The sequence below is a fragment of the Phyllostomus hastatus genome, unplaced genomic scaffold (assembly GCF_019186645.2).
Source record: "Phyllostomus hastatus isolate PE091 unplaced genomic scaffold, TTU_PhHast_1.1 phas_scaffold_46, whole genome shotgun sequence".
Taxonomy (NCBI): domain Eukaryota; kingdom Metazoa; phylum Chordata; class Mammalia; order Chiroptera; family Phyllostomidae; genus Phyllostomus; species Phyllostomus hastatus.
In genome coordinates this window covers 7,205,118-7,232,562 of record NW_025334032.1, presented here as the reverse complement: position 1 = coordinate 7,232,562, position 27,445 = coordinate 7,205,118, and the positions used below count along the sequence as shown (strand labels likewise).

At 33.4% G+C, this 27,445-nt stretch overlaps 1 protein-coding gene across 3 annotated transcripts in view; it reads left to right on the top strand.

The window, feature by feature from the left end:
• Positions 1-27,445, top strand: part of NALCN (sodium leak channel, non-selective) — a 364,598-nt gene that overhangs the window by 159,329 nt on the left and 177,824 nt on the right. For all 3 annotated transcript variants that reach the window (XR_006783694.1, XM_045821795.1, XM_045821794.1), the window contains exons 12-13: positions 1,749-1,916; positions 15,564-15,755. Coding sequence is in view for 2 of the 3 variants with exons in the window: in XM_045821795.1 (XP_045677751.1) it covers positions 1,749-1,916; positions 15,564-15,755 (360 nt within the window). In the remaining variant the exon portion in view is untranslated. The remainder of the gene's footprint in view (positions 1-1,748; positions 1,917-15,563; positions 15,756-27,445) is intronic.

The window sequence follows — 27,445 nt, the reverse complement described above, 5'->3', positions numbered from 1 at the left end:
GAAATACACAAAGTGGTTCACCTCAATCACCTGATAAGGGTGGGCAAGGTATTTTGTTAACACTTTGTATTTAGAATTATTCACAGATAAAACGTATTACTGTTTCACTTTTTTGAAAGGGACATGCCAATTTAAATTGAGAAGCAGCTTGAGTCTACAGAAGTGGCAGACTGAGAAGTAATGTTAATTTCTTCCTGACATCTAATTTAATCATCTGCAGTGATTTTAGTATTTTATTCCTAAAATTGTTATTAATTCCTTTTTTCTCCACATTTTTCAAATGTGAGTGAAAGAAAACCCCTTCTCATAATCTATTGTAGTCTAAAAAAGAAAAGCAACCTTTCTTTATTCCTTTCTTCCAATAAATCATCTGACATCTCCTCAGAGGGACATGTTATGACTAATCCCAACATTCCATCTTGCAATCTTTAATTAGAAGTTAATCTAGTATTGTACATTTTAATTCCAGTTGCAAACATTTTTTTGCCTTTTTTCTTTTTTCATTTTTATTTTAATTGTTCAAGCACAGTTTTCTGCCTTTTTCCCCCATCAGCAAACTCTTTTATAAAATGAGTTTCTTACCTATAGGACAAGTAAAGATATAATACATGTTATATTTACATGTGTATTTTTAAATATTTGTATTTATAACAAATTCATAGAATTAATGTGATAGTAATATAACCATTAATTTTTATTAATAATTATGACGTATTACTATGTTGACTTATGTGTGCATATACACACATAAATTGCTTAGTATAGAATTCATATATCTTCATTTATGTATGTGGCCCAAAGCATAAATAATATTTAAATGTTTTAATTTAATCATGTTTACTAATATGTAAGTTTTATAATATACCATATTCATTATAGAAACTATCCTTATAATAAACAAATTATACAAAAAAGCAGCTTTTCTTTGTATACAATAATTCTATCAATAGCAATGACTTTTAAATGGGTTGGACAAAAAGTCCATGTGGTCTTTTTCATAAAATAAAGGACACATTTATTTTCACCAATAACAGTATTGATTTGGATATTTTGAGTATGATTGCCATCTCCCAGGTGGTATAACATTGATTTCTCTCAATTATGTATCTATTTGATCATTATCAACTACAACTGGTCTACCTGACTGTGGAGCATCATCCAAGAAATCTCCAGCATGAAATTTTGCATATCTCTTTTGACACTTTAGATCAGTCACAGCACCTTCTCCATACACCACACAAATCCTTTTTCTTTTTGCATTTCAGTTGGGTTTCTACCTTTCTTGAAATAATAAAGTATAACATGCCAAAAATGTTGATTTTCTCTATTCTTCAATATTAAAAAGGCCACACAAAAATTCACTGATTTTGAATTTTTTAAATGCATGCTGATAGGACAGCTGTCACACACAATACAATCTAACACAATTATTTTTGAATGAAGTTAAAGAAACTAAGTGCTACTAGAATCAAATGAACGTTTTGGCCAACACATTATCAAATACTGGATAGGGAAGACATGATGCCATTTGCAAACTTTTAACATTTTAACAAGTTTTCTGATATCTTAAAATGTATTTGGTCTGCTATGTTGTAGTTGGTGTGTTTCAAACTAATAAAATGTCATTCTAGATTCTTGTGGGCTCTTCATTTTATTTGATAGTTGCTGAAATTCCTGCACTGACAAATATATAAAACATTTTGAAATAAAATTGTTTTAGATTTAATTTCTACTCTTTGTTCTTCTAGGTGGCTTTTACTGTACTTTTTGATTTGGAAGCACTTTTAAAGATATGGTGTTTGGGATTTACTGGATATATTAGCTCATCTCTCCACAAATTTGAGCTACTACTTGTGATCGGAACTACTCTTCATGTATATCCAGATCTTTATCATTCTCAATTCACATACTTTCAGGTAATATAAATGATGCCTATTTGTCTTTAGAATGTTATAATTCCAGGGAAAATGCTAGTCACATTATAACAACTATATATATTTATATATAACCATTGTATATAATTATTAAATACAAATGTAAGATAGGTCTACGGTGTCTTAAAAGCCTAAAATAGTGTGTTATAAATTGTAACACTGTTATTAAAACTCCTGAAAATTCACAGTAATGAACTGAGGTGTTTTAAGTACAGTTCATAAGTTAGCTCAATGTGAAAATATACATATTTTATATATACACTGGTATTGTAAACCTATGCATATATCAAGTTTTAAACTACATAAGATGTTCACACACTTTAAAGAGTAAAAAATCATAATTTAATTCCAAGTGTAGATCTCCCTTCTTAATAAGCCTACTATGTTTGCTCAACAATGACTTACGATTAAAATAAGAAATAATACTTAACTTAAAAGATTTTATTAGTCATACTTTAGTATTTATAAATGTCTATATTTTCTGTATAATGATTAAATAATAATACCCTTAATTATTTATTTGTAATAATTGAGTATTTAATTTTTGAAATGTGATATCCTAAAATACATATAATTATCATTAAACAAAAGTAATTATAACATTAATTATGTCTTTTGTAATTGTTGAAAAATACCAATACACTCATTGTTCTGAATACTTGTTCAAAATGGTAAAATATAGATATATAATGTCCTAATTTTTTAAATCTCACATAATAGTTATTTTTATGACTAAAAATGGTCACTTATGTAATTTATCAAGTAAATATCATAATGTACATTATTTTCTTAATATATATTTAAAAAATTGAGAACAAAGTAACAGTGAAATCTTAAATAAGTAATTCAAAGAAATAAGATTACAACTCCTCAGAAGAGAGAAAATGCATACAACTTCATTGGTTTTATTTATTGGTAGTACCTAAGCTGCCATTTTCAGGATGCTATATCACAACCTGAAACTCGATACCTGGGAAAATGACATAAAAATATCATTCACAAAAATGAAAAACAAATGCCCTCCAACAAAAAAAGGCTGAGCTTCTAGTAATCACAGCCAAGGATATTGAAATCATAGAGAAATATCATGGTTCAAGCTTTTAGTACTGTCAATATCTTTGGACATAAATCCGTTGACCTTTGTTGGGTTGTATCCTTGGGCTTTATTATCTTAAGTGAGATGGCTGGGGCAAGAAATAGACACATTTTAAAACTCTTGATATAGCTTTGGCCAGTGTCTCAGTCAGTTGAAATGTTGTTCCATACACCAAAAGTTTCAAATTCAATTCCCAGTTAGGGCAAATACCTAGGTTGTGGGTTCAGTCCCCAGTTGGGGTACTTATGGGAGGTGACCGATGGATGTTTCTATCTTACATCAATGCTTCTCTTTTCTCTCTCTTTCTCCTGCTCCTCTCTCTCTAAAAGTCAATAAATATATCTTCAGGTAAGGTTTAAAATAAATAAACAAAATAAAATGATACAAAATGTGCTTCCCAAATGTTCAGGCATTATAGGCTCTTGGGCATTGCTCTCTAGATTCACAAAATCAACATGAACATTTAGTGCCTACATAAGAGAACTATTATAGAAAATGATAGTCAAAACTACCAGATGGTCTAATATAGAGTTATCAAATCAGCCAAATTTTAAAAATATTGATGCCTATTTCAATAAGGATGTAGAATAAAATATATTCAGGATTTAAAAATTCTTATAGTTTCTCACAGATAATTTTTAGTGAAAAGTTAGAAATAGATCAAAATTGGAATTCTTTATGAGAGAAAAAATGGGGACTGTTTAAATAGTAAACATTTTGTGGACTAGCTTACTAAATCATATGCACATTTGACCATAACATTAATAATCTTGATGAATTTACAATAATTTAGAGAAATAATTATTTTATTTAAATTCAAACCAGTATGAAATTAAATAACATCTAAAAATGACTAGAAATAAACAAACCAAATTATTACAAATTATTAATAGTCATTATCTCTAGTGTTTTTCTATTTGTCTGTTTTTATGAAATATCTAGAATTTGTATTCATGATTCTAATAATTTTACGTAGATACACGTTTCATCATGCCATATGCAATCAGTGAAATTTGCAATTTTACTTGTATCTGTAATTCTGGATTATAATTCATATTAGTCTATATTAATAGTTGAGTGATTTTCATTTTTATCTCTCTATATATGGCATGGGTACATTTTTCTAATGAAATAATTAAAAACTATCTCAGTTATTTTGTGGCTAAAAAATAAATCTCTTAAGAAGCTTAGGTGTCAAAGGATTTTTGCTAATTCACATATTAAGAACTCATTGAACTGAAGAGATTGGCTCCTTAGGGGTCCACTTTCATCTGCCTTGTTGGTCCTCATACTTCTCATTTTAGTAGACCTTTCTTCATTATGTTGATAGCAAATTTTCCCTTAATATGTTTCATATTTTTCATATTTAAATGAAGCTAACAATTTTATACAGAATGGCTCTCTTTAAAATGTCAGTTATCTCTGAGACTAATTATTGATATTATTAATTAATTTATTTAAATGATATTAACTGAGCACCTAGTGTATGCCAGAAACTGTTCCAGATACTGAAGGTAGAAAGCTAAACAAGGCAGTGAAGTTCCTAACCTCAGTAAGCTTAAATTTTAGGGGACAGACAGTTCATAAACAAGTACACAAAAAAAGTAGGATATGAACGATTAAAATAAAATTTAAAAAAAGAAATGGTGTAAAAAAGAAACAAGCAGATAAGAATGATAGCAGTTTTGAGATAGACTGTTATTTTAAATAAGTTGTCATGGAAGCTCTCTCTGAAAAGGTGACATTTGAGCAAAGTCTGAAAGAAAGAAGAAACCAGCTTTGAAAGGCTACAGGAAGAAGCATTCCATATAGAGAGAACCACATGGCACCTGTCCTTAGGTTCAATTATGCTTGACTTGTTCAAGGAATAACACAAAGGCAAGTGTGGCTAGGTTGGGATAAAAACAGGGTAGTATTATCCTATGGGAATTAATAAAGTCTTTTAAAAATGCTATGGTTTTGACATACCAGGATAATTTTGGCTGGTATTTATTTTGTATTTGCTATGTTCCAGGCACTGTGCTGAGAGTAATGTTTCATTTGTTTCTCATAAGTCTGTAAGTTAGGGTACATTGAAACTGCAGTCTCAAGAGATTTAATAACTTGTCCAAGACCACATAAGTAGCAAATGGTAGAAATTCATCCACAAGTTTAATTTCATAGCTCATATTCTTAACCACACAATTTCTATATATTTTACTTCTAATCAACTGAGTAATCTCTAAGAGAGGCTTAGAAATGTGACTAGGAAAATGTAATTTGTGAACACAAAATGTTCTTACAGAGGATATCTTTGAAAGTATGGTTTACTTTATTTCATATCAGTAGGAATGTAAAATCAAAATATTGGGAAGGGAGAGTAAAAATCATACTTTTTCCCAAATAAATGAAAAGGCATAATTATAAGGATTTTTGCCTTTCCTGGAATGAACAGTTAATCCTTTAAAATTGCTGATCAAATCACCAATGTAGGGGTTGTGTTAAGCTCTGTTTCTTCCAGCTAATGAAATACTAATTTATCAGAACTGCACAGATGTGCATAGGTTGTTTTTATTAGAATTTGGGATAGGACTCAAAATTACATAGGAAATCTTTTAGATATGACTTAAACACAAGTGGGGAAAACACAGAGTACTAAATTGGAGCTGTAATCAATTAAAGTGTTTCTGTAAACTTGCCTATATTTAGATGTAACAATTAGATACTGATCATTTATGTCTGAGAATAAGCAAATATTATAAAATATGAAATCTTTCCAGATTATTCTTGGTATTAATATGAATATTAATATTTTAATAGTTTTTATGTAAAAGCTGTTTGCTTGTTATTTGGAAAATAATCTGAGTGTAATATGTTCTGATTTGGGAATGTATATTAAGTATTATAGCAGGAAAAACTGGTAACTTAATCATACATGTGACACAATGCTTAATTTGAACATAATTTCTTATAATTTTTCTTTTTTAAGTATTGTATTAAGGATTTTACATTAGCATGAAGGAAATACAAATTTTCTCACTTCTTTAAACCTTTGTCTGTTTCTATACATGTGGCTATAAACCATGCCATTTGTGTTCTGCAGATAATAGAATAGTAAGGTTAGCATCAATATTTTCTGTTAACTCAAAGTTTAGGGCCTAAATGTAACTTTGGGTGTGGCAAAATTCAGAAGCTAAAATGGTATTACTGGGGACTCATTCTATTTTTTGCTCACTTTTCTTCTGTGAGCTGACTCTCTCCATGCAAGAGCAAAGATGGCTCCTACAGGCTTGAGACTTATGGGGTTCTTACAGTAATGCCAGTTGGGAATGAAAAAAGGAAACATCTCTACTGGGTCCAACAAATATTCTGGTGACTCAAGTAATTGTGAATATTCTGGCTAGGTCTGGATCCTGGAGATAGGGGAGTCCCTTCTGAACCTCATGGACTAAGAGTGGAGTACTAATGATTTGTCAAAGGAAAATCAGGAAGAGTAGGAAGCTAGTGACACTAGAATTGGAAATCTAAGCACATTTTATTTTGTTTGTGTAAACATTAAAATCTAGGCTTTTAAATCATTTCCTGTTTCTCACTATATTTTAAATAAACTATTAATCATTTTTCTCTGATGAAGACTTAACAAACTACTTAAGCTTTTATTAATATCAAATCATCTTTGATAATCATCCTACGTACCATATTTTATTTATGCCAATGCAACAATTTTCTTATCTTAATCTCTCTAAATTTGGGAATAGTCTTATATTCATTAGTCTATTACACTTTAACTGGCAACATTTTTTTTGTCAGAGGTACATAAAAAATGTATGACATCTTAGACTAGATAAAAATTATATTTTCCTATATTTTATACTTCAACTTTCAATTATATTCTAATTTATTTTTTATTGTTGTTCAAGTACTTGTCTCCATTTCCCCACCAAAATAGCCCAGCCCAACACACCACAACCCCCTACCTTTATTCCTACCCCCTTTGGCTTTGTCCATGTGTCCTTCATACATGTTCCTTGATGATCCTTTCCCTTTTTTCCCATTATCCTCCTCTCCATTCCCTCTGATTATGGTAAGTTTGTTCTTTATTTCAATGTCTGGTTATATTTTGCGTGCTTGCTTGTTTGTTTTGTTGATTAGGTTCTACTTGTAGATGAGATCATATGGTATTTGTCTTTTACTGCCTGGCTTATTTCACTTAGCATAATGCTCTCCAGATCCATCAATGCAGTTTTGAAGGGTAGGAGTTCCTTCTTTCTTTTTCTGATTAGTATTCCATCGTATAAATGTACCATAGATTTATGACCCACTCATTTACTGATAGGTACTTAGGTTGCTTTAACACTTGGCTATTGTAAATTGTGCTGCTATGAACATTGGGGTGCACAGTTTCTTTTAAATTGGTGTTTCAGGATTCTTAGGGTATAGTCCCAGCTGTGGAATTGCCAGGTTGAAAGGCAGTTTCATTTTTAGCTTTTTGAGGAAATTCCACAGTGGCTACACTAGTCTGCATTCCCACCAACACACCAGGGTTCCTTTTCCTCCACAGCCTTGCCAGCACTTGTTGTTTATTGATTTGTTTATGATAGCCATTCTTACTGTTGTGAAGTGGTATCTCATTGTGGTTTTAATGTGGTTCTCCCTGTGGCTAGTGATGCTGAGCATCTTTTCATTTGTCTCTAGTCCCTTTGTATGTTCCCCTTGGAATAGTGTCTGTTCAAGTCTTTTGCCCATTTTGTAATTGGGTTGTTTGTCTTCCTGGAGTGGATCATGTGAGTTCTTTATATATACATATTTTTTAATTTCATATATTTTGGAGATCAAACCCTTGTCTGAGGTATCATTGGCAAATATATTTTCCCATACAGTTGGTTCCCTTTTCATTTTGCTGATTTTTTTTAGTCATGCAGAAGCTTTTTATTTTGATAAAGTCCTATTTGTTTATTCTTTCCTTTATGTCTCTTGCCCTAGGGGACATATCAGTGAAAATATTGCTGCATGGAATATCTGAGATTTTCCTACCTATGTTCTCCTCTAGGATTTTTATTGTAACAGGGTGCAGCCAAGAGGGGGGCTCCAAATAGGGATTTGGGAATGGGGTCCAGAACTCAAGGTGTCCAGGAAATATTAGAAAAATACGTAGGATGTTCTCACTCCTCCCCCCACACAGGTGTGAGTTGGGGGAAGGGACACATGGAGCAGGACTATTGAGAGTTGTTTTGCATAGCAACAGATTTGCAGCTAAACTCTGGCATGGTCATTTAACATGTCTATAAACTTTAACTGGTTTCATAGATACATTAAATAGCCATGGCCATGCTTTGAGCCAGGGGGATGGGAGGGACATTCACCCAAGACGTAATTGGGAGGCCACTCCTCCTGGTTGCAGTGCCTGCGTGAAAGCTTGGAGATGATTGGCTCCACACCATGGGGCCACTCCTATCCAGACTGAGGATGGCAGCCCAGTAAACCTGGAAGAATACAGAAATGCTGGCAGGTGTAACTGACTGTAGGAGGAGTCAGAAATGGGGCTGCAGAGGAAGACTGGCCCAGGGATTTAAACCCAGATGTGGCAGCCATTTGAGGGGAGAACCATGCAGCTTTGGCAAGAGAGAACCACTTGGCTTTGGCAGAGTGGGGACCCTGCAGCTTTGGGGTGCTTCCTTTTGCCACATGGCTTAGGGAGGAGGAGAGACTTTACCTGGAAGAAAAGTGGTGAAAGGATTCTTGCTCGTGGGTCATGAGAAGGTACCACATGGCTTTGGATTAACTAGAGATCCTGGTGGCAACACAGCTGATAGTGCCTGGAGCCTGAATCATAGACTTCTGCTTCTTTTCCTGAGATATGGTACCCCAGATTAGGTCAGAGGGAGAAGGAAGAAATCTGTGTGTCGGTGGGTATCCTAAAAGACTTTAATATTTTAATGAAGACATTGCGTCACTACTTTAAGTCTGTACAGCTTTAAATAAACATTTCCTTTCCTTTTCACAAATCTCTGGCATTGAGAGATGTCTTTCCTCTGGAGGCCAGCAGGCATAGCGGACCCAGTCGGGGGGTCCTTTTGGTAATAGTATATTGTACCCCCATCTTGGCTCTGTTCTGTAACATTATGGCATTGCAACATATATTTAAGTCTTTTATCAAACTTGAATTTATTTTTGTGCTTCATGTAAGTTGGTGGTTGATTTTCATTTTTTTGCATGTAGTTCTCCAGATGTCCCAACACCACTTATTGAAGAGGCTATTTTTACTCCATTTTATGTTTCTTCTCCCTTTGTCAAATATTAATTAACCATAGAGACATGAGTTTATTTCTGGGCTCTCTATTATGTTCCATTGATCTATGTGTCTGCTCTTATGCCAGTATCAGTCTGTTATGATTACAGTAGCCTTGTAATACAGTGTGATATCAGGTATTGTGATCTCTCCTACTTTGTTCTTCTTTCTCTAAATTTCTGTAGCTATTTGGGGTCATTTATTGTTCCATATAAATTTTTGAAATATTTATTGTGAAATATGTCATTGGTATTTTAATAGAGATTGCATTGAACCTATATATTGCTCTAGGTAGTATGGACATTTAGATGATGTTAATTCTTCCCATCCATGAACATGGTATATACTTTCATTTATTTGTGTCTTCCTTAATTTTTTCCTCAGTGTTGTGTAGTTTTCTGAGTACAGGTCTTTTACCTCCTTCATTAGATTTATTCCTTGATACTTTATTTTTTCTTATTTTTATAACAAATGGGATTCTTTTACTGTTTTCTGTTTCTGATATTTCATTGTTTGTGTAGAAAAATGCCTTTGATTTCTGAAAATTGACTTTGTATCCCATTGCTTTGCCAAATTCACTTATTAGATCAAGAAGTTTTTTGGAGGATTGTATAGGATTTTCTATGAACCCTATCACATCATCTATAAACAATAACAGTTTTCCTTCCTACTTTCTAATTTGGATGCCTTTCATTTCTTTTTCTTATCCATTTGCTGTGGCTAGGACTTCCAATACTATGTTTAATAGAAATGGTAAAAGTATACACCCTTGTCTTGTTCCTGATATTAATAGGAAAGCATTTATTTTGGCCCATTGAGTATAATGTTGGCTGTAGCTTTTTCATATATGGTCTTTGTTATGCTGAGGTATACTGTATTTCCACCTTGCTAAGTGTTTTAATTATAAATGTGTGCTGTACCTTATCAAATGCTTTTTCCACATCTATTGATATGATCATGTGATTTTTGTCTTTCCTTTTGTTTATGTGATATATTATATTTATTGATTTGTGAATATTGTACCATCCTTGTATCCCTGGGATGAATCCCACTCAATTATGATGTATGATCATTTTGATGTATTACTAGATGTGGTTTGAAAATATTTTGTTGAGGATTTTAGCATCTGTGTTCATCAACAATGTTGGCCTAAAGTTTTCTTTCTTTGTTGTATCTTTATCTGATTTTGAGATTAGGATGATGCTGGCCTCCTAAAAAGACTTTGGGAATCTTCCCTCTTCTTGGGTTTTTTGGAATAGTCTGAGAACAATCAGGGTTAGCTGTTCATGAAATGCTTTGGAAAAATCTCCTGTGAGACCATCTGGTCAAGGGCTTTTGTGTGACAGTTTTTTGATTACTGCTTCAAATTCATTGGTTGTTACTGGTTTGTTCAGGCTTTCTGATTCATTCAGTTTGGAAAGATTGTACTTTTCTAGAAATTTGTCAATTTCATCCAGGTTTTCAAATTTCTTGGCATATAGTTGTTCATAGCAATTTCTTACAATTCTTTTTATTTCTGTGGTATCAATTGTAATCTGTCCCTCTTTCATTTCTCATTTTATTTATTTGGATTCTTTCAATATTTTTTAGTCTGGTTAAAGGCTTGTCAATTTATTTATCTTTTCAATGAACCAGCTTCTGGGTTTATTGATCCTTTGAATTGTTCTTTTAGTTTTTGTCTTTCATTTCTGCTCTGATCTTGGTTATTTCCTTCCTTCTATTTGCTCTGGTCTTATTTGTCATTTTTCCTCCAGTTTTTGTAGATGTAGCCTTAGGTTGTTTACTTGGAATGTTTCTATCTTTTTCTGTACATCAGTATCACTATGAACTTCCCTCTCAGGACTGCCTTTGCTGTGTCCCATGGGTTTTGGACTGTTGTGTGTTCATTTTCATTTGTTTCCAGAAACTTTTTGATTTCTTACTTGACCTCATTCTTAACCCATTCATTATTTAATTGCATGTTATTCAGTCTCCATGAGTTTGAATATTTTTGAGGGTTTTTTTTTTTGAGGTTGGTTTCTGGTTTCAAGCCCTTGTGGTCTGAGAAAATACTATATATGATTTCAATTATTTTTAATTTGTTGAGTTTTACTTTGTGTCCTATCATGGGATCTATCTTTGAAAATAGTCCATGTACATTTGAAAAGAATATGTATTTTGCTTTGGGATAAAAGGTTGTGTGGTTAAGTCCATTTGATCTAATGCATCATTCAGTTCCACAATATCCTTGTTGATATTTTGTTTGGAAGATCTCTCCATTGTTGACAGTGGGATCCTAAAAATCCCTAGTATGAGTGTGTTGCTGTCTATAACTTTCTTGAAGTCCTCCAAGATTTTCCTTATATATTTGAATGTTCCTTGTTGAGTACATATATGTTTACAATATTTATGTCTTCTGGATGGATTCTTCCCTTGAGTATTATGAAGTGTCCTTCTCTGTGTCTTCTTATGGCCTTTATTTTGAAGTCTGATATAAATATTGCTACCTTAGCTTTCTTTTCCTGTCAATTTGCTTAAAATATTTTTTCCAACACTTCACTTTCAGTCCATGTAGGTCTTTTGTTCTGAGGTGGGTCTCTTGTAGGCAGTGTATCAGTGGGTTATGTTTTCTTATCCATTCAGCTACCTTATGTCTTTTGACTGGAGCATTTAAGGTTATTATTAATAGGTACTTATTCATTGCCATCTTACTTCCTTCATACTTGTGTTCCTTTCTTTCACCTTTTTTCTTCTTCTTAAATCAAATCCTCTTCTTCAAAATCTCTTTTGACTGGCAAACTCCTTATTTTGTCTTCCATTTTAATTGAGAGCCCCTCTGGGTGGAGTAGTCTTGGTTGCAGGCCTTTGCTTTTCATTACTTAAAATATTTCATGGCATTCCCTTCTGGCTTGTAGTGTTTACATTGAGAAGTCAGCTGCTAACATTTTGAGGGCTCCTTTGTATGTCACTTCCTGTTTCTCTCTTGCTGCCTTTAAGATTCTCTCTTTGTCTTTGAATTTTGCCATTTTAATAGTGATGTGTCTTAGAGTGGGCTTCTTTAGGTTCCTCTTGATTGAGACCTTCAGTGCTTCCTGGACTTGTGTGCCTTTTTCTGTCATCAAATAAGGGAAGTTTTCTTTCACTACATTTTCAAACAGGTTTTCTATCCCTTGCTCCTCTTATCTCTTCTGGTATATCCCTATTATAAGGACATTGTTACATATCATGTTGTCCTGCATTCCCTTAACCCCTCTGTGTTCATTTTTAGTCTTTTTTTCCTTTTCTTACTCTTTCTGGCAATTTTTTCCTATGTTTTTCTCTAGCTCACCTGTTCAATCCTCTGCTTCACCTAGTCTGCTTTTGATTCCTTCTATTGTGTTCTTCAATCCACCAGTTGTATTCTTCATTTCCTCTTGGCTCTTGTTGATAGTTTCTATTTCCTTTTTCATGCTGATATAATTTGAGGTAAGTTCCTCATAGTTTCCCTGTAATTTTGGTAATTCTCAGAGAGCTCATTGAGCTTCCTTATAACCATTCTTTTCAACTTGATATCTGATAGTTGACTTGCCTCTCTTTCATTTAACACTATTTCTGAGGATTTCTCCTTTCCTTTCTATTGGGGCTGTTTCTTTGTCTTCCCATTATTTGTGAGACTCTTCTTGTTTGCTTTTGCATCTTAAAATGATCCCTTTCAACTCCCTGACTTTGTGGTGTGATCTTCTGTTGGTAGGAGACTGTGAGATTCAGTGGTGCAGTCTCCTTGATCTCCTGAAATTTATGTTTTTGGGATTTCCTTTATGCCATTTATGTTGGCTCTCTGGATGTAACTAGAGTTTTTATTGTTGTTGGGTCATGCTTTGGTGGGTCTTTCCCTCCACCTGGTTGGCTGAGGGTCACTCTGTCCATCACACCTTGTATGTTTTGTGCAGGTGCTGCCAGAACAAAACCACAAAGCTCAGGGGAAAAACCCGCCCCTGCAAAAATACCCACCCCCCATGCAATCCCACTATCAACAGCAAATGAACCAGCATTACCAAGTGTGTAAAGAGATTAAGAGCATTATAAGAAAGGATAGAGAATATGAGATGACCTACTGAAAGAAAATTTGTTTTGATAGGGGTGAGGGAGGAACACTAATACAAGTGGGGAGTCAGAGCAATGCAGAAAAAGAAAGTAAAATTTACATAATGAATAAAAAAAGGGAATGAAGAAAGTAGAGTATGCACAAATTTGAAGGATAAGAAATGAATGTTAGATAGCTATACATGAAAGAAAGTATCACAAATCATGGAGAAGACCGTAGTGAATTCTGTCTCTTTAGCCTCTAGTATTTATCATTGTTTTTTTCTTTCTGGATCTACCTCTGGTGATGTCAGATGTTGGCCATATCTGATCTTAGGCAGCCTGTTTGAGACTTCTAGGAATCTATGGTCTGTGGATGTCTCCTTCAGTTGTGAATCTAGTCACTCTGCACTGAGCAGTCAGGCTTAAGCACCACAGAGCCAAGGCAGAGTCTCTCCTGGGGGCAGGGCTGTTGTTTCCCCTACAGCTGCTGCTGCTTGGAGGGGAGTGGTCTGCCTGAGCACAATGGCTGCTCCTATATGGGGGATGACTCACCACCAGGATCCCAGTGGCTACTCTCTGTTTTCTCCCCAAAGCTTCTTTCCCATCTCTCTTCAGGCATCTCTAGCGCACTCTGTCCCCCTTCCTTGGATGGAGCAGGGTAAGTGGCTGCAAATGAAATTTTTTGTATAAGCTCTTTTAATGGGTCTTTGCATCTCCATCCATCTGTCTCTGACAGAGCAACCCTGCTGCTTTTTGCCACTGGTTGCTGTCTGTGTACTTTTTGGGCTCTGGTGCTCTGGGTTGGGAATTCCAGCTTAGGGTTTAGACTCCACTCTTCCCAAGGGAATCCAACTGGTTGCTTATTTATCCTTCCAGTGCTCCTGCCTGTGGGCAACTAGCCAGCCTTTTGGAGTCTCCACCACACTCCTAACCAGTCAGGTTGTGCTGAAGTTGATTCTTCTGTCTGTCTAAGGTTATAAGGCCTCTCTTTCTCACTATTGTTCAGTTGTTTGTTCTGGGTGATTTCTCCACAATTTAGTTGAAATTCCAGATTGGTCCTGGGAATAATTAGTATGACTTCCATGTACTCCTCTGCCATCTTGCCAAATCCTAATTTATATTTTTAATGTTATAGATATGACCTGAAGAGTTGTGTCTTTGTTTTATACTCCTTTTGTAATAGTAGCCATTGAATATATTTTTTCTAACACAATGTTTGGCACATGACAATCAGTATATGTTAAATGAATGAGAAAACATAGTTATGAGTGGGAGATTTTGCATATATATAAACATGCAAACCATCTAAACATATGTATGTGCTTAGATAACAAGCTAAGCAAATATAATGAAGATTTAAAAATGGAAGGTTTATATAAGATTGAAGTTTGTTTCTTTCCAGTAGCAAGTAGATGGCTCTGCTCCATATGGTTATTCAGGAAGTCACTCTCTTTTGTGTCAGATTACATCTGCCATCTTCTATTCAAGGCTTTTATTTTTGGTCCAAAGGTGATACTCCAATTGTTTCCATTTCATAGCCAAATAAAAGTATAAAAAGAGTATCCAGGTCAGATTTATTTAATTTAATGTGTGGAAAGTTGCAAAAATCACTTCCTTTCACATTCCATAGTGCTTAACCTAGTCCACTGCCACATCTATCTATAAATGAGGCTGAAAAATGTAGTCTGTAGCCCTGGGAGGCTACTTGATAGCATAAAGTTCAAAAAGTTCTGTTATTTAAAGGATAGACAGAATGTCTATAAGGATAGCCATCTCACCCATAAGTAAAAGCTCCAAGTTAGAAGGTTTTTTTAAAAATTCATTAATGTACAATAACATCTAGGAAGTTTTATTTTATGAGACAATGAGTATTGTTACTATTGAACTAAATGTTTTCTTCAATATTTGAACATTATAAAATATCAGTTTTATTTCAAAAGTTTACATTAGTAAAAGCATTTTGAACTATATGTTAAAACACTTAGCTGTCACCATTTCCTTTCATTCATTCATTTAGGATTTATGGTATTCTTGCTATAAAGCAGACAGTGAGTTAGATTGATATCTTAGTAACTATATTGTGACTTTTCATATCTACATGATTAAATGGAAAAATGCAATTTAATAAAATGTTATGAAAAATAAGATTTTAGTATGAGCTTATTTAACATTCAGAGTAAATAAATGACCAAATATGTATGTTTTTCTCTCCTACAAATAGGTTCTTCGGGTGGTTCGGCTTATTAAGATTTCACCTGCATTAGAAGACTTTGTGTACAAGATATTTGGTCCTGGGAAAAAGCTTGGGAGTTTGGTTGTATTTACTGCCAGCCTCTTGATTGTTATGTCAGCAATTAGTTTGCAGATGTTCTGTTTTGTTGAAGAACTGGACAGATTTACAACCTTTCCAAGGGTAAGAACAAAAATGCCATTTAATCCATTATTCTTATTTTAGTAATAATGATTAACATCAAAGTAATTTTAACAATAGTTCAAAAATATATTTTTGATGACAGAGTAACTCATTTTTGATATTTAAAATGGTCTTTTCTTCAGGGTACAAGTATTTGAAAACATTTTCAGATAATGCATTAATTCTAAAACTCTGGAAATAATAGGATGAGATGCTGAAACCAGTAAAGATTGATCATAGCATTCTTATCACCTAGGTTTAATGACCAAGATAAAAGAAAGTCTCTATCTTCATCATAAGCTGACATAGTAAGGCCTATTATACAGGAAATATAATCTTGAAATAAGAATGACACTTTTTTTAATTAAGCTTTGAAGGCAAAGATGTCTGTACTCTTAGCAGATATACTAAGTTATCCTGGGTTATTATTTTTTTTACCTTCTGCTGAATTTGTTACTCATTGCCAAGCATTTGTTGAGTGCTTATGAAGAGCCAGACAACTTTGGTGAATCTAGGATATAAATACAACTAAGTCCTCAGTCCTCAAGAAATTCTCAGTTGAGCGGAGTAACTGTAAATAAATATAAAGTCTTGATAAAGGCAAGCACAAGGCACTGTGGGAAGCCAGAGGTAAGATCCCTGACTAGGAATGGTGAAATCCAATAAGTTTCTTGGGACAGCAGGTTACTGAAGACCAGTTAAATGTAGCCAATGGAAGTATAAGAGTGCAATGTTTCCAGTTGTGGGGACAACATGTGCTAAAGGCTGGGGGTGAGCCATTTCTTGTTCCAGAACTTAAAGGAGAAAGAAGAGTTAATTGCATGAGGAAGAGATAAGACCAAGAACTTTTAAATGAAATAAAGTGTGATTATGTTTAAATGCTAATGAGCGAGAACAAGTAGAAGTCAAGGTTAAAGATGTATGAGATAAATAGGACTGTAACAAAGGGTTCCTGAAGGTTACATACAGAGCACTGGCACTGAGATGAGGTTGGTCTTAGGTGTTGATCTGTCAGGTGTCGAGGTGTCATGTAGAACAAAAAACCAAACAAAAGTGGCAATGAACTTTTGTTCACTTCCTGCTACAGTGAAAGCAAGGGGCAGAAATAGGTACTGGCTCTTAAGCCTTCCACTGTCCCCTAAACAACACTGGGTGAGTGACAGGTGGATTAGCACAGGTATGGTTGACAGGGAGGTATCTTTGCAAGCAAAGCCTTGTCATTGCCCATGGTCTGGCCATATAGGTTGCCTGGAGCTATCAGCTGATTCAGTTTTTTCTCCAGAGATGTGGTATGCAAGCAAAGATGACAATGATTACCATGTTTGTCTCTTAGTCTGCCCCTCACTGGGCAAATATAAATTTCAGACCACAGTAACACCAAGACTGTTACCACAGTCCATCTCTCAGGAGTTTAATTCAGTAAACAGTGTTAAAGGCACATTTTAACAAGTGTCTTAGTACCATCCATTGTTATAGGCACATGGGATACTAAAAGTAAAACAACCCTCAACCCCCTTTTTTATTCACAGCCTTATCTTAATTTCTATCTTATCTTCATCTTTAACCAGTTCCTCTAATCTCACCTCACTGATTTTATATCCTTGACCCAAAATGTCTTAGAGCCAGATTTGTTTTAGAGTTTAGAATCTGTGGATCATAAGAGTGATTTCACCCTCTAAAGTTGTCTGAATTGGCATCCTATAATCAACATATTAGTATTTCTGTAGCAAAATATCAACCTTCACACAAAGGATAAATAAAGATAATAAGTAAGTCTTAGGTTATATCAGATTTTTGCCCCTAAAGAAAAAGAGGAGAGGGGGAGGGAAGGGAAAGGGAAAGGGAAAGGGAAAGGGAAAGGGAAAGGGAAAGGGAAAGGGAAAGGGAAAGGGAAAGGAAAGGAAAGGAAAGGAAAGGAAAGGAATCTTTGAGTAGTTTCAGAAATATTTGAGTACTGGAGTTGTGGATAAGGGGTATGGGCCAGTATGAAAAAAGCATTGCAGACAAGACTCTGAACTTTTTGTTCAACAAGTCCAGTTTCACATCACCACTTCATAACTTTTTAGCTATGTGACACTGGACAAATCATTCTTTATGCTTTTTTTTTCACATCTAAATTATAGGTGAAAGTAATATTTTCTCATAGCACTGTGTATATTGAATGAAAACACACTGGCAAACACAATACAACTCTGGGCTTAGAAAGCATTAAAAAATATATATTCCAAGTTATGCATCTGAAGTTGGTATTCTAGTCTGTATAAGAGACAGGGCTGCTTTAGAACTGTCCCTGACTTAGCCTTATAGGATTTGCTCTATTTTCCAGTCATAACAGTAATCAAGTAGCATTGCATTTTCATATCTCCAGTTACTCAATTGTGCCTTTCTGCCTGATTACTTTATCCATTTGATGAAAGTAGCCAGGGACTGTGGGTCCCCCTAATCAGTTTTTCAGCAGCTGACAGTGTGGATAGCCTAAGCATGTAAAGGGATGACAAGCAGGTTTTTTCTTGTGCATGAGCATAATTAAGAATTAAGTACCTGAAAAATAGTCTTATAAAATGTTAAAATCATTACAATTACAAAAGGTAGCCATTATTATTCCAAGTCAAATAAAGCACCATCAGTAGATGATACTTGCCTGATAGGAAATTATCAGGAAAGATGGCTAAAAACACTTCCCAGCCAATTCTAGATTTCTGTTTAGAAACTCCCTGGTACGTGGATCTTACTCCCTTCTCTCATTCCACATCTCCCTCATTATCCAGTGCTTGGTTGTTGAGGTAGGCTGGTTAATTACAGTATGCATAAAAGCACAGCACATTAAGAGAAGCAATTTTCTATAAGAAAAATCACATGATACTGCCAAACATAAGCTAAGAACTTTTAAAAATCAGCAGTTGTTTATATTATCTTTACTTGAGTTCAGGCTATCTTGGAGGCTGACTACCACCACCATACATAGAGCTACAGGATGCAGGAGAGTAAACTGTGAGAGCACTTGAGAGACTCAGAAAGAGAACCAGCCATGAAGAAAATGTCCAGCAAAGGCAAAACAAGCCTGACTTAGCAAAGGGGACTCAGTGTTTGTGCAGGAGAAAATAAGTTTTATCTGTGTCTCACACCTGATCTTGACCCAGCCTTCTAGATGGCATATTCTTTCTAGGAAATAGAACTAGATGTCAAATTAAACACTAGTTTGCTTGGACCTTATTGTATCTTGGGCCCCGGTAACATGTCATTAAATCCTTCTAAGATTACCTGACATGTACACATAGAGGTGATTTCTCCATCCAGACTTCGAAAGGAGAATCCTGGAGAGGCAGGGACCAGTAGAGAAAAAAGCCGCCCAGGCACACTAAATAACAATCCACTTTAATAGATACTGGTAAACTTCCATTCCAAAATACTTTTACCAGTTTATTTGCTGTCAGTAATATACGAAAATGTTCTATACTTCACAATTTAGCAATACTTGGTCTTACTGTGTCTTATTTGGTCAGGCTGTGTCTTACTTTAAACATTTAGTTCATCATTTAACCCAAACTGACTTTTTGTGGCTTCTGTGATAGAGAACACTATTCCTTTATTTCTGTTTATGTAACCCATTGCCACAGTACCACTATTGACTAGTCTCTTCAGCCTCCTCAGTTCTTCAGGGCCAACTGCAATTTGACACCATACGTGTGTGCCCAGGTCAAAACACACAAGTTCCCTTTTCATTTCCTTTTGCCATTGATTTTTTTTTCTGGTCAACCTCCAAGGAAGCCCAATAAATATCCAACTTTACTCAAGTATCTCAGTTAGCCATATCCACCTTTTAAGTGTCCATGACTTTGTCACTTTATGCCTGACAGCACATTAAAAAACAAAGTATAGCATAGATCATAAATCATCTAAGATTGCCTTTTCTTGACTCAGGCTACTTAGTGTTTGATCCTAGGGTCCTCATTATTTCCTTGGGATCTTAACTAGGTCTTTAAAAGAATAGTTATTGCATTTTATACAGAATTTCTGAGAGTTTGTAATTTTTTCATATATGATGAGACATTGAGGTTCACTAATAAATTTTTGAGAAGGAAAAAACACTGATGACTACCTTTCAGATGGGCAGATTGATTTTTTTAATAGGCACCACCTGAAGACAGCCAAGCCCATCTGCCTTCACTATCTGCAGCCTCACATTTCTTTGCATTTGTTTGCTTTATGGATATTGTCTCCTCTTGATTCTCATATCCTTATATTTACACTCCCTTAATCTGCTATGCCATTGAAATCTATTTGTCATAAAATACTGAATACATCTATTCACAATAAAGACTAAATAAAACATGTACCTGTTTTATTGTTGTTTGTAATTCAGTAAACATTCTCTATGTGATGAATCTATACACACATAAACAAATGTACTAACTGTCTTCTTGAACTTATAACATAATTGAAACTATAAGGAAAATGTTAATTTATCCCATAGTATACCTAAGAAAGAAGTCAAGTAAGCCAGAAGGTGAAATTTCATTTTAATAAGAGGAAGAGATTACTTCTAAGGAAGGAGGTCTGCAAAGCTTTATGAGGAATTATCTTTAGGGGTACATATACTTTCAACAGGTAAGGATGTAATGGCATTAGATGAGAGCATTCCATGTAAGGAACATGGAAGAGTAAGTCAGTGGGAAATCACAGGGCATGGAAGGACATATGACAAAGTAACTGTAGTGTCTGTCTGGAGCCAAATGATAGAGTGTCTCAGGGTTGTAATTGTGACATAGGGAGCCATTGAAGACTTTTATTCTTTCTTTCTTATTTTTCTTTCCTGAAGAATATCAGAAGAGCTATTTTAGGAAGATTATACTGGAAGAAATGTTATTTATCTGAGGAGGTATTTTCATTGAACAATATTTATTTTTGGTGACCAAAAACAAAAATTTATGATCATTTAGGAATTTGGGACATCTTTAGGGCAAGAGGAGAAGTAATTTTTTTCTGTATGACAATTACTGTGTCAAATTTTCCAGATTCTCTTAAAGTCAGCTTCATCTAAGGCTTTGAGCCAAATTGTTATGCATGCCTAGATAGAGCTCTGCAATAAAAACTATCGATTTGCTTTAAACTTTCAAGTAACATCTTGATATAACCATCTCCCTTCAAAAAGGCTCTAAAAGTGCATTTGTTTTCTTCCTACTATAATATCAGAGAGGATTTTTTTCCTATTTAAATTTGTGTTTGTGGTGATTCATCAGCAGCATTGTGATAAAATATTATACTGTGCACTCTCTTTTAAAGGATAATTTTAATGCAATATGAATCACACTGAGATGGTGATCTTTTTCTGTTACTGTGTGATGATATCATTGGTACACTGAACTGCAATTATTAGAATTATTACATTCTTTAAACAAAGCATCTTTATATTCTAATCCCAGACATGTACTCTTTTTTGCAACTCATCATAATATTTGCTGGTTTTCTACCAATCATCTTTTAGCAGTTTTCCAAGCATTAATTGCCACATTCCAAAAATATTATTTTAATAATCAACTTTCTCTATTACACCAACCTCAAAAATAAATGAGAACCATTAATGAATAACACTTGTCTGAGACAGTAAAATGAGCTTCTTGACATCTGTTTTCACCGATACAAAGGAGACAATACAGGAGGAGGCCAAAAATCCAGAATTTATCTATTAAAAATAGTATATTTATTCTTACATGTTTAAGCTGCAGTCACCTTCAAAGTAGTCTCCATTTAATGCAATACACCTATTGACACTGTTTTTTTCCACTGCTAAAAATAGTTTTTGATGCCTTTTAGTGCTTCTGCTGTTTTTTGTTTCATTTCTTCCACATTGGTAAAATATTTCCCTTTGAGGACTCTTTTTCATCCATGGAAACAAAAAAAAAGTTGTTAGGGCAAGATCAATAAATAGGGAGGGTGGGATATAGGGGATGTGATGGTTTTGGTCAAAACCTGAAGAATACTCAGCCCATTGAGGGTAGGTGCACTTGTAAATTACTCATCATGAAATGGGCAAACACATTGAAAGAGTCTTCAAAAAAAATATTCACTGAAGCTAAGTGCAGCCTCTCACAACAAAGCCAGCTGGTACGCTGATACAGATGGGTTCCTAGAACACTGACTTAGCAGGGGAAGACTGCACTATTAGGGATCTCTCCCCCAGAAGATAATTCTACTTTGAGGAGGTCTCCTTCATATTATTAAATGTGTTCTTGAGTCTTGCTTACAAAATAGTAGTCTATAGCCAGACATTTCAACTATTCTCTTACAGCTCTATACTATTCCTCATCAATAAAAAAAGAATAACAGTACATCTTCTAAAGGATTATGAGGAGGGTTAAAGAATATGAAATATACAAACACATTAACAAGGTACCTTCAATGTAATAGGCAATCAACAAATAGTAACAGCTAGTATTTTTCTTAAATGGTAAGCAAATACAACGGAGCATGACACACTGAATTCCGAGCAATAATCAGAGAGTCCAATAAACAAAGGTCCCTCAGTAAATTATTGGAGCATTAACTCAACAGTAAGTACTCAGTTTGCACTATTGCATGGAAAGTTTAAAATAGGCCCCAATTCTAATTTAGAATATTCATTTGTTAATCCTTTGCAACTTTCCATAAAAATACAAGAAGTAAAACATTATAGTACAGAGAACAAAGACCAACTACCAAACTGTAGCCAGAAACTAAAATAGCTTATATTAACTATTTTATATATGAGACTAAACACAGAGCCATTTAAGTAGTGATGTGTAGATTTATTCTTTCTTCACTGCCAACCCCTTGGGCATAACACTCAGAGTTTCAATGAACTATGACTGAACTGCTTATCTCTGCAGAGGGCTCTCTCTAGCTTCTCAAACATCTCTATAAACCAATTTTAGAACTTGAATTTTCAGGAAACATGATGGATAAGATATATGTGTGCATGTGAGAAAGCATGCATGTAGCTGAGTATGTGAGTAGGAAGAGTGCAGGGAAGGGGCCAGAGGAGCTGCAGTGGGCAAATGGAAGTAAATAAGTGCATGCTATTATAATCTTGAATTGTGTAATACAAAAGAGGGAAAACAGTACAGGCAAGGACTAGTTAGTTACAGAGAGAACCTTGGTAGTTAGTTAGCTCAGACTTAGCCCTGCGTATTGCTTCTATTTTAGCTTTTTACATGCCATTACTTCAATTCATAGTTCCAGGAGAGAGGCCGTGGACAAAGAACAAAAAACCCACCTCAATCTAACAGAAATGTTCTGCATACATTTCTCTAAGAAAAACTCTAGAATTTTGACAATAAAGTATGTATATTAATATGAATGACTGAAAGAGAATGTCACTAGCAGTGTAGACAAATAGTATATTTCCTGTGTTTTGGATAAGATACTTTGTTTCAAGTTGAGTGAAAAGAAGAAGAAAATAGAGGGATTATGAAATGGCAAAATAAAAGAAAGGGGACAGTATCTTGAAGCATGAGGAAGAATATATTACTGTATTATTCAACAAAATAAAAATTATTTAAGTTGTCTTAATTGCTACCAATTCAACAATACATAAAAATAAATGTTGATTATATTTTGCCTTATCCCAAAGGAATATAATGTGTCTAAAACAGTTTATAGCTATGTGAAATATATTTAAGCAAAATTTAAAAGAATGAATCTAAAGGGAAAACAAAATCAAAATTACAATGGAAGCAAAAATGAACCCAAAACACAAAAATAAACCATGAGGACGTCCATGTTTTTTGGAGTGCAGGCCAAGTGTGACTTATTTTTCCAGCAAATATACACTTACATAAATAGATAAACAATAATTTTTAGATAAAAACAAACTAGTCCCTAGAGGAGCATAAACATTATCATTTCTGATTAAATCTAGAGAGACATTCCCCCTCAGATCATTTTATTTATAGTAATAATTACTGTATATGAGCACTTTTTATATGTGAGGCTCTTATAACAAGAACTTTTCATAGATATGTATATATAGAGAGAGAAAGAGGCATGGATATCTATATATAAATATCCATATATATGTAATGTAATCTCCAAAACAACTGTAGAAAGTACTGTCTCCACATCATACATATTATTTAAAAAGAAGCAGTGAGGGGTATCATAAAAAACTGGTAAGAATCAAAAAGAAAATAAATAAGGATATGATAACTAAAAGAGTATGATTTAGGGATAAAAATATAAACAAATGGGCAAACGTGCATATTCTTTTAAAAAACATGACAAGGAAAGTATCACAATAAATTGATTAAAAGACTAATTATTATTAAACAAGTAATGTTGGGGATACCAGAGCCCCTCATATTATGTTTTAAAATATGTTTTGTGATGAATTACATAGAGCACATTTGAAGTATGAAAATTCAGAAAGCAAAAAAAAAATATCATCTTCCATCTTGGATAGCCACAGACTTTCTAGGCCTGAAAGAAGAATACATTTGAATTTTTAAACAAGCAAAAAATAAAGATCATAAATAATTTTTAAAGCAAAATATGAAAGTAAACCCATAATTTATAATGCATGTCAGTTATAAAAAGAACAAGGTTTGTTCATTATTGTTTTTTGGTGGGGGATTGGGCATTAATGACGTGCACTGCTGACAGGAAATGCTATTATATATTGCACATGTCAATGAACTTTTGTGTGACAATACTGGGAACCAACTTTTCATTATATATCAAGACACTTTTTAGTATTTTTACTCCTTGACCTAATAATTGAATTTATATAAATTTACCCCATGAAAATATCCATAAATTCAAAGACTAGTCTTCAAAGAATGCTCTTTGTAGCTTTAATTGCCACTGTAAAAATTTTGAAACAACTTTAATGTTCAAACATAAAGGAATGTTTAAGTAAATTTTAATTATGGTGTCATACAGTTATGAAAACTATATTTTTATAGAATAAGTAATGAGTTAAGTGACATAAATGATGATGATAAAAAATTAAACAAAAAAAGCATAAGATAGCACTATATTGGCAACTGAATTAAATTTTGTTTCAAGTACATATACATATGCCTAGAAAAAAAACTGGTAGAATTTTAAAATTCTAAAATACATTTTCAAAACTATATACAACCTGTTGTTTGAATTATAAGGAAATTATTTTATTCCTTATACCATTTGATATTTTCAAATTTTGTACAATAAATAAAATGCCTTGGTTTAAAAATGGAAATAGGTAAGTGGAGGAATGATTACATGAATAGATATAAAAACCTTAATTTATAATTATATTTCAGTAAGAAAAATGATGTCACATTTTTAAAATGGCAAAAACATGACATAAAATGTTTAAAGAAGAAAAGTTGATAATGTAGATTCATATAAATAACATATATTATTAAATAAGTAACATATCTGTAGGTCTATATAGATATATATATATTCTAAATAGATATGCAAATTGTATAATAAGACTAATTTTAGTTTATGACTTGTGAAATCAGCTTCATAGATATTTATTTGTAAATAACTATCACATTTATTTTTTAGGTGTTAGAGTACTAAATAGGCACTATCAAAATCAAAGCATGGCTTTGAAATTCATGTTTGTAATAGAAAAAACAAGCAATATAATTTTCAGGGAATATCTGTGAAATTAGTGAAATGAGAAATCAAAGCCAATTAAAGGAGTACAAACAATAAACTTTCTAAAGTACAATATTTTTAAAATGCAAAATATGAGCTTAACTACTTTGCTTTCTATTTGAAATCAAGGAGAAAAACCTTGTTTTTGAACATATTTATTCAAATGGATAGTAAGAAAACAAGAAGTTTGCTATGTATACTTTGTGGGATTTTAGTTACAGAAGATTCTTTAAAAATCCTCAGTTTATTTAACAATAGGATATACGTCTGTGTTTTGCAGAGCTCTATTTATATATGTTGCTAAATCTTTATTGCACCAAAGTAAAGTGACAACTCTCATCTACAATTTTATAGCACATATTTGCCGATGAAACATCATTTACATTATGAAAATTTAATATGACTGACATTAGCAGTATTCCTAATTAAGAAATAGGGCATAAATACTTCAAAAAAATTGACAGTTTGTTCTCTGAAGAAAATTAATTCAGAAGTCTGCTATTTACATAAATCTACAGGTCTCATTTTCACAGCTGTTTGTTCTATCAGCTAGATGGTTGCATTTCAATATTATTTTAACGTAATTGGTGGGAATTATACCTTTCAACTAAAAGTATCATGCTTGGCAAGAAAGATTTTTGTGGGAAACTATAAGTTTATTCAGTTCATCTTGATATTTTCCATAAAATTAATGTTTCTAATATAGGAACTTAAACATATCAGTCTTTATTAAAATATTTTTATTATTATAATTTATTCTGTAATTTTAGACTCCCATGACAATGAAAAGTTTATGTCCTTTTCATATGGAAAATGTTAATGAGTAGAGCTTATTTTAGCAAAGTATGAAAATGCTGGCAATATCTGTTTTTCATTAATTAGTTGAGCATAATACAGTTTCAGATGTGTACCTAGTACTGTGCTAGACAAAAGAGATTAAAATTCTAAATATTGCTCAGATATGGCATGTACATTATTTATTTTGGTAATTTAGAAAATGAAAAGAGATCTGCAGTTATTAGATCTCAAGATGTCCTACACCCATAAAATCCAAAAGGACAGCAAGAATTTGATGTCAGTAGATTCCATCTTAGAGACTTGGCAATACCATTTGCTACCTGCAGATTTAGGCTAATCATGTAAAGCTTCTGAACTTAAGTTTCCCACCTATAATAGTAGCTACAGAGTTATTGCTATATAATGGACAATTAATTGCTTTGGGAGCTATAAGACATCATATAAATACTAGTCATGGCTCAGTGTCTCTTGTCATGATTAACTTGCCCTGAATGAAATCCTAGGATACTGTACAAATCCATGATTTTGTCTATCTTGTCATTTATGGTGTTATATGTAAAAGTTAACCAAAGAATAGTCAACATTTTAAAAAAAAAGAGATAATCAGAAACACCTATACACACTTTTAAAATTGGAAAAAGATTAATTGGTTTTCGCAAATGAGCTTCTATCATCTTTCCTTTTACTCTTGAAATTATATTTAAGTGTAGATTCTACTTAAAGTAACTTGCTGCTGGAATAGGCATAATGTTTTGATGTTTACTTTGCTTCTAATTATGTTCAAACTCACTTTGCCATTTAAGGCCAATTACATTAGTCTAGATTCAGTAAGACTTTTACATAAATTTGACCAATAAACAGCTTTTCCTCTCTCTCTTTCTATTCATTTAAATGGAATGCTTAGCAACAAGCATATTTTAGGAATTATGAAAGCAAATAATGTGGATTCATTTTTTTAAAAAGCAAAGAACATTTTGGCATTTCTTGCCAAAATAAAAGGCAGTCATGTAATTAATTGAAGCCACCCATTTCAACTTTTTATTTCCAGACATAAAGAACAAGTCACAAAATAATCATTTTATAGAAATTAATATTTTAAATAGTTCACTTATTAACTGCAAGGGTAACTGGCTCAAAAGACCTCAAATTCCAAGGAGTTCACATACAGAGACATACATATGTCACTGAAAACTTTTCCATTTAAAAGTCACTAATAACTAAACTCTCCAGAATAGGGCCTTACAACAAAATTCAGTGTTCCA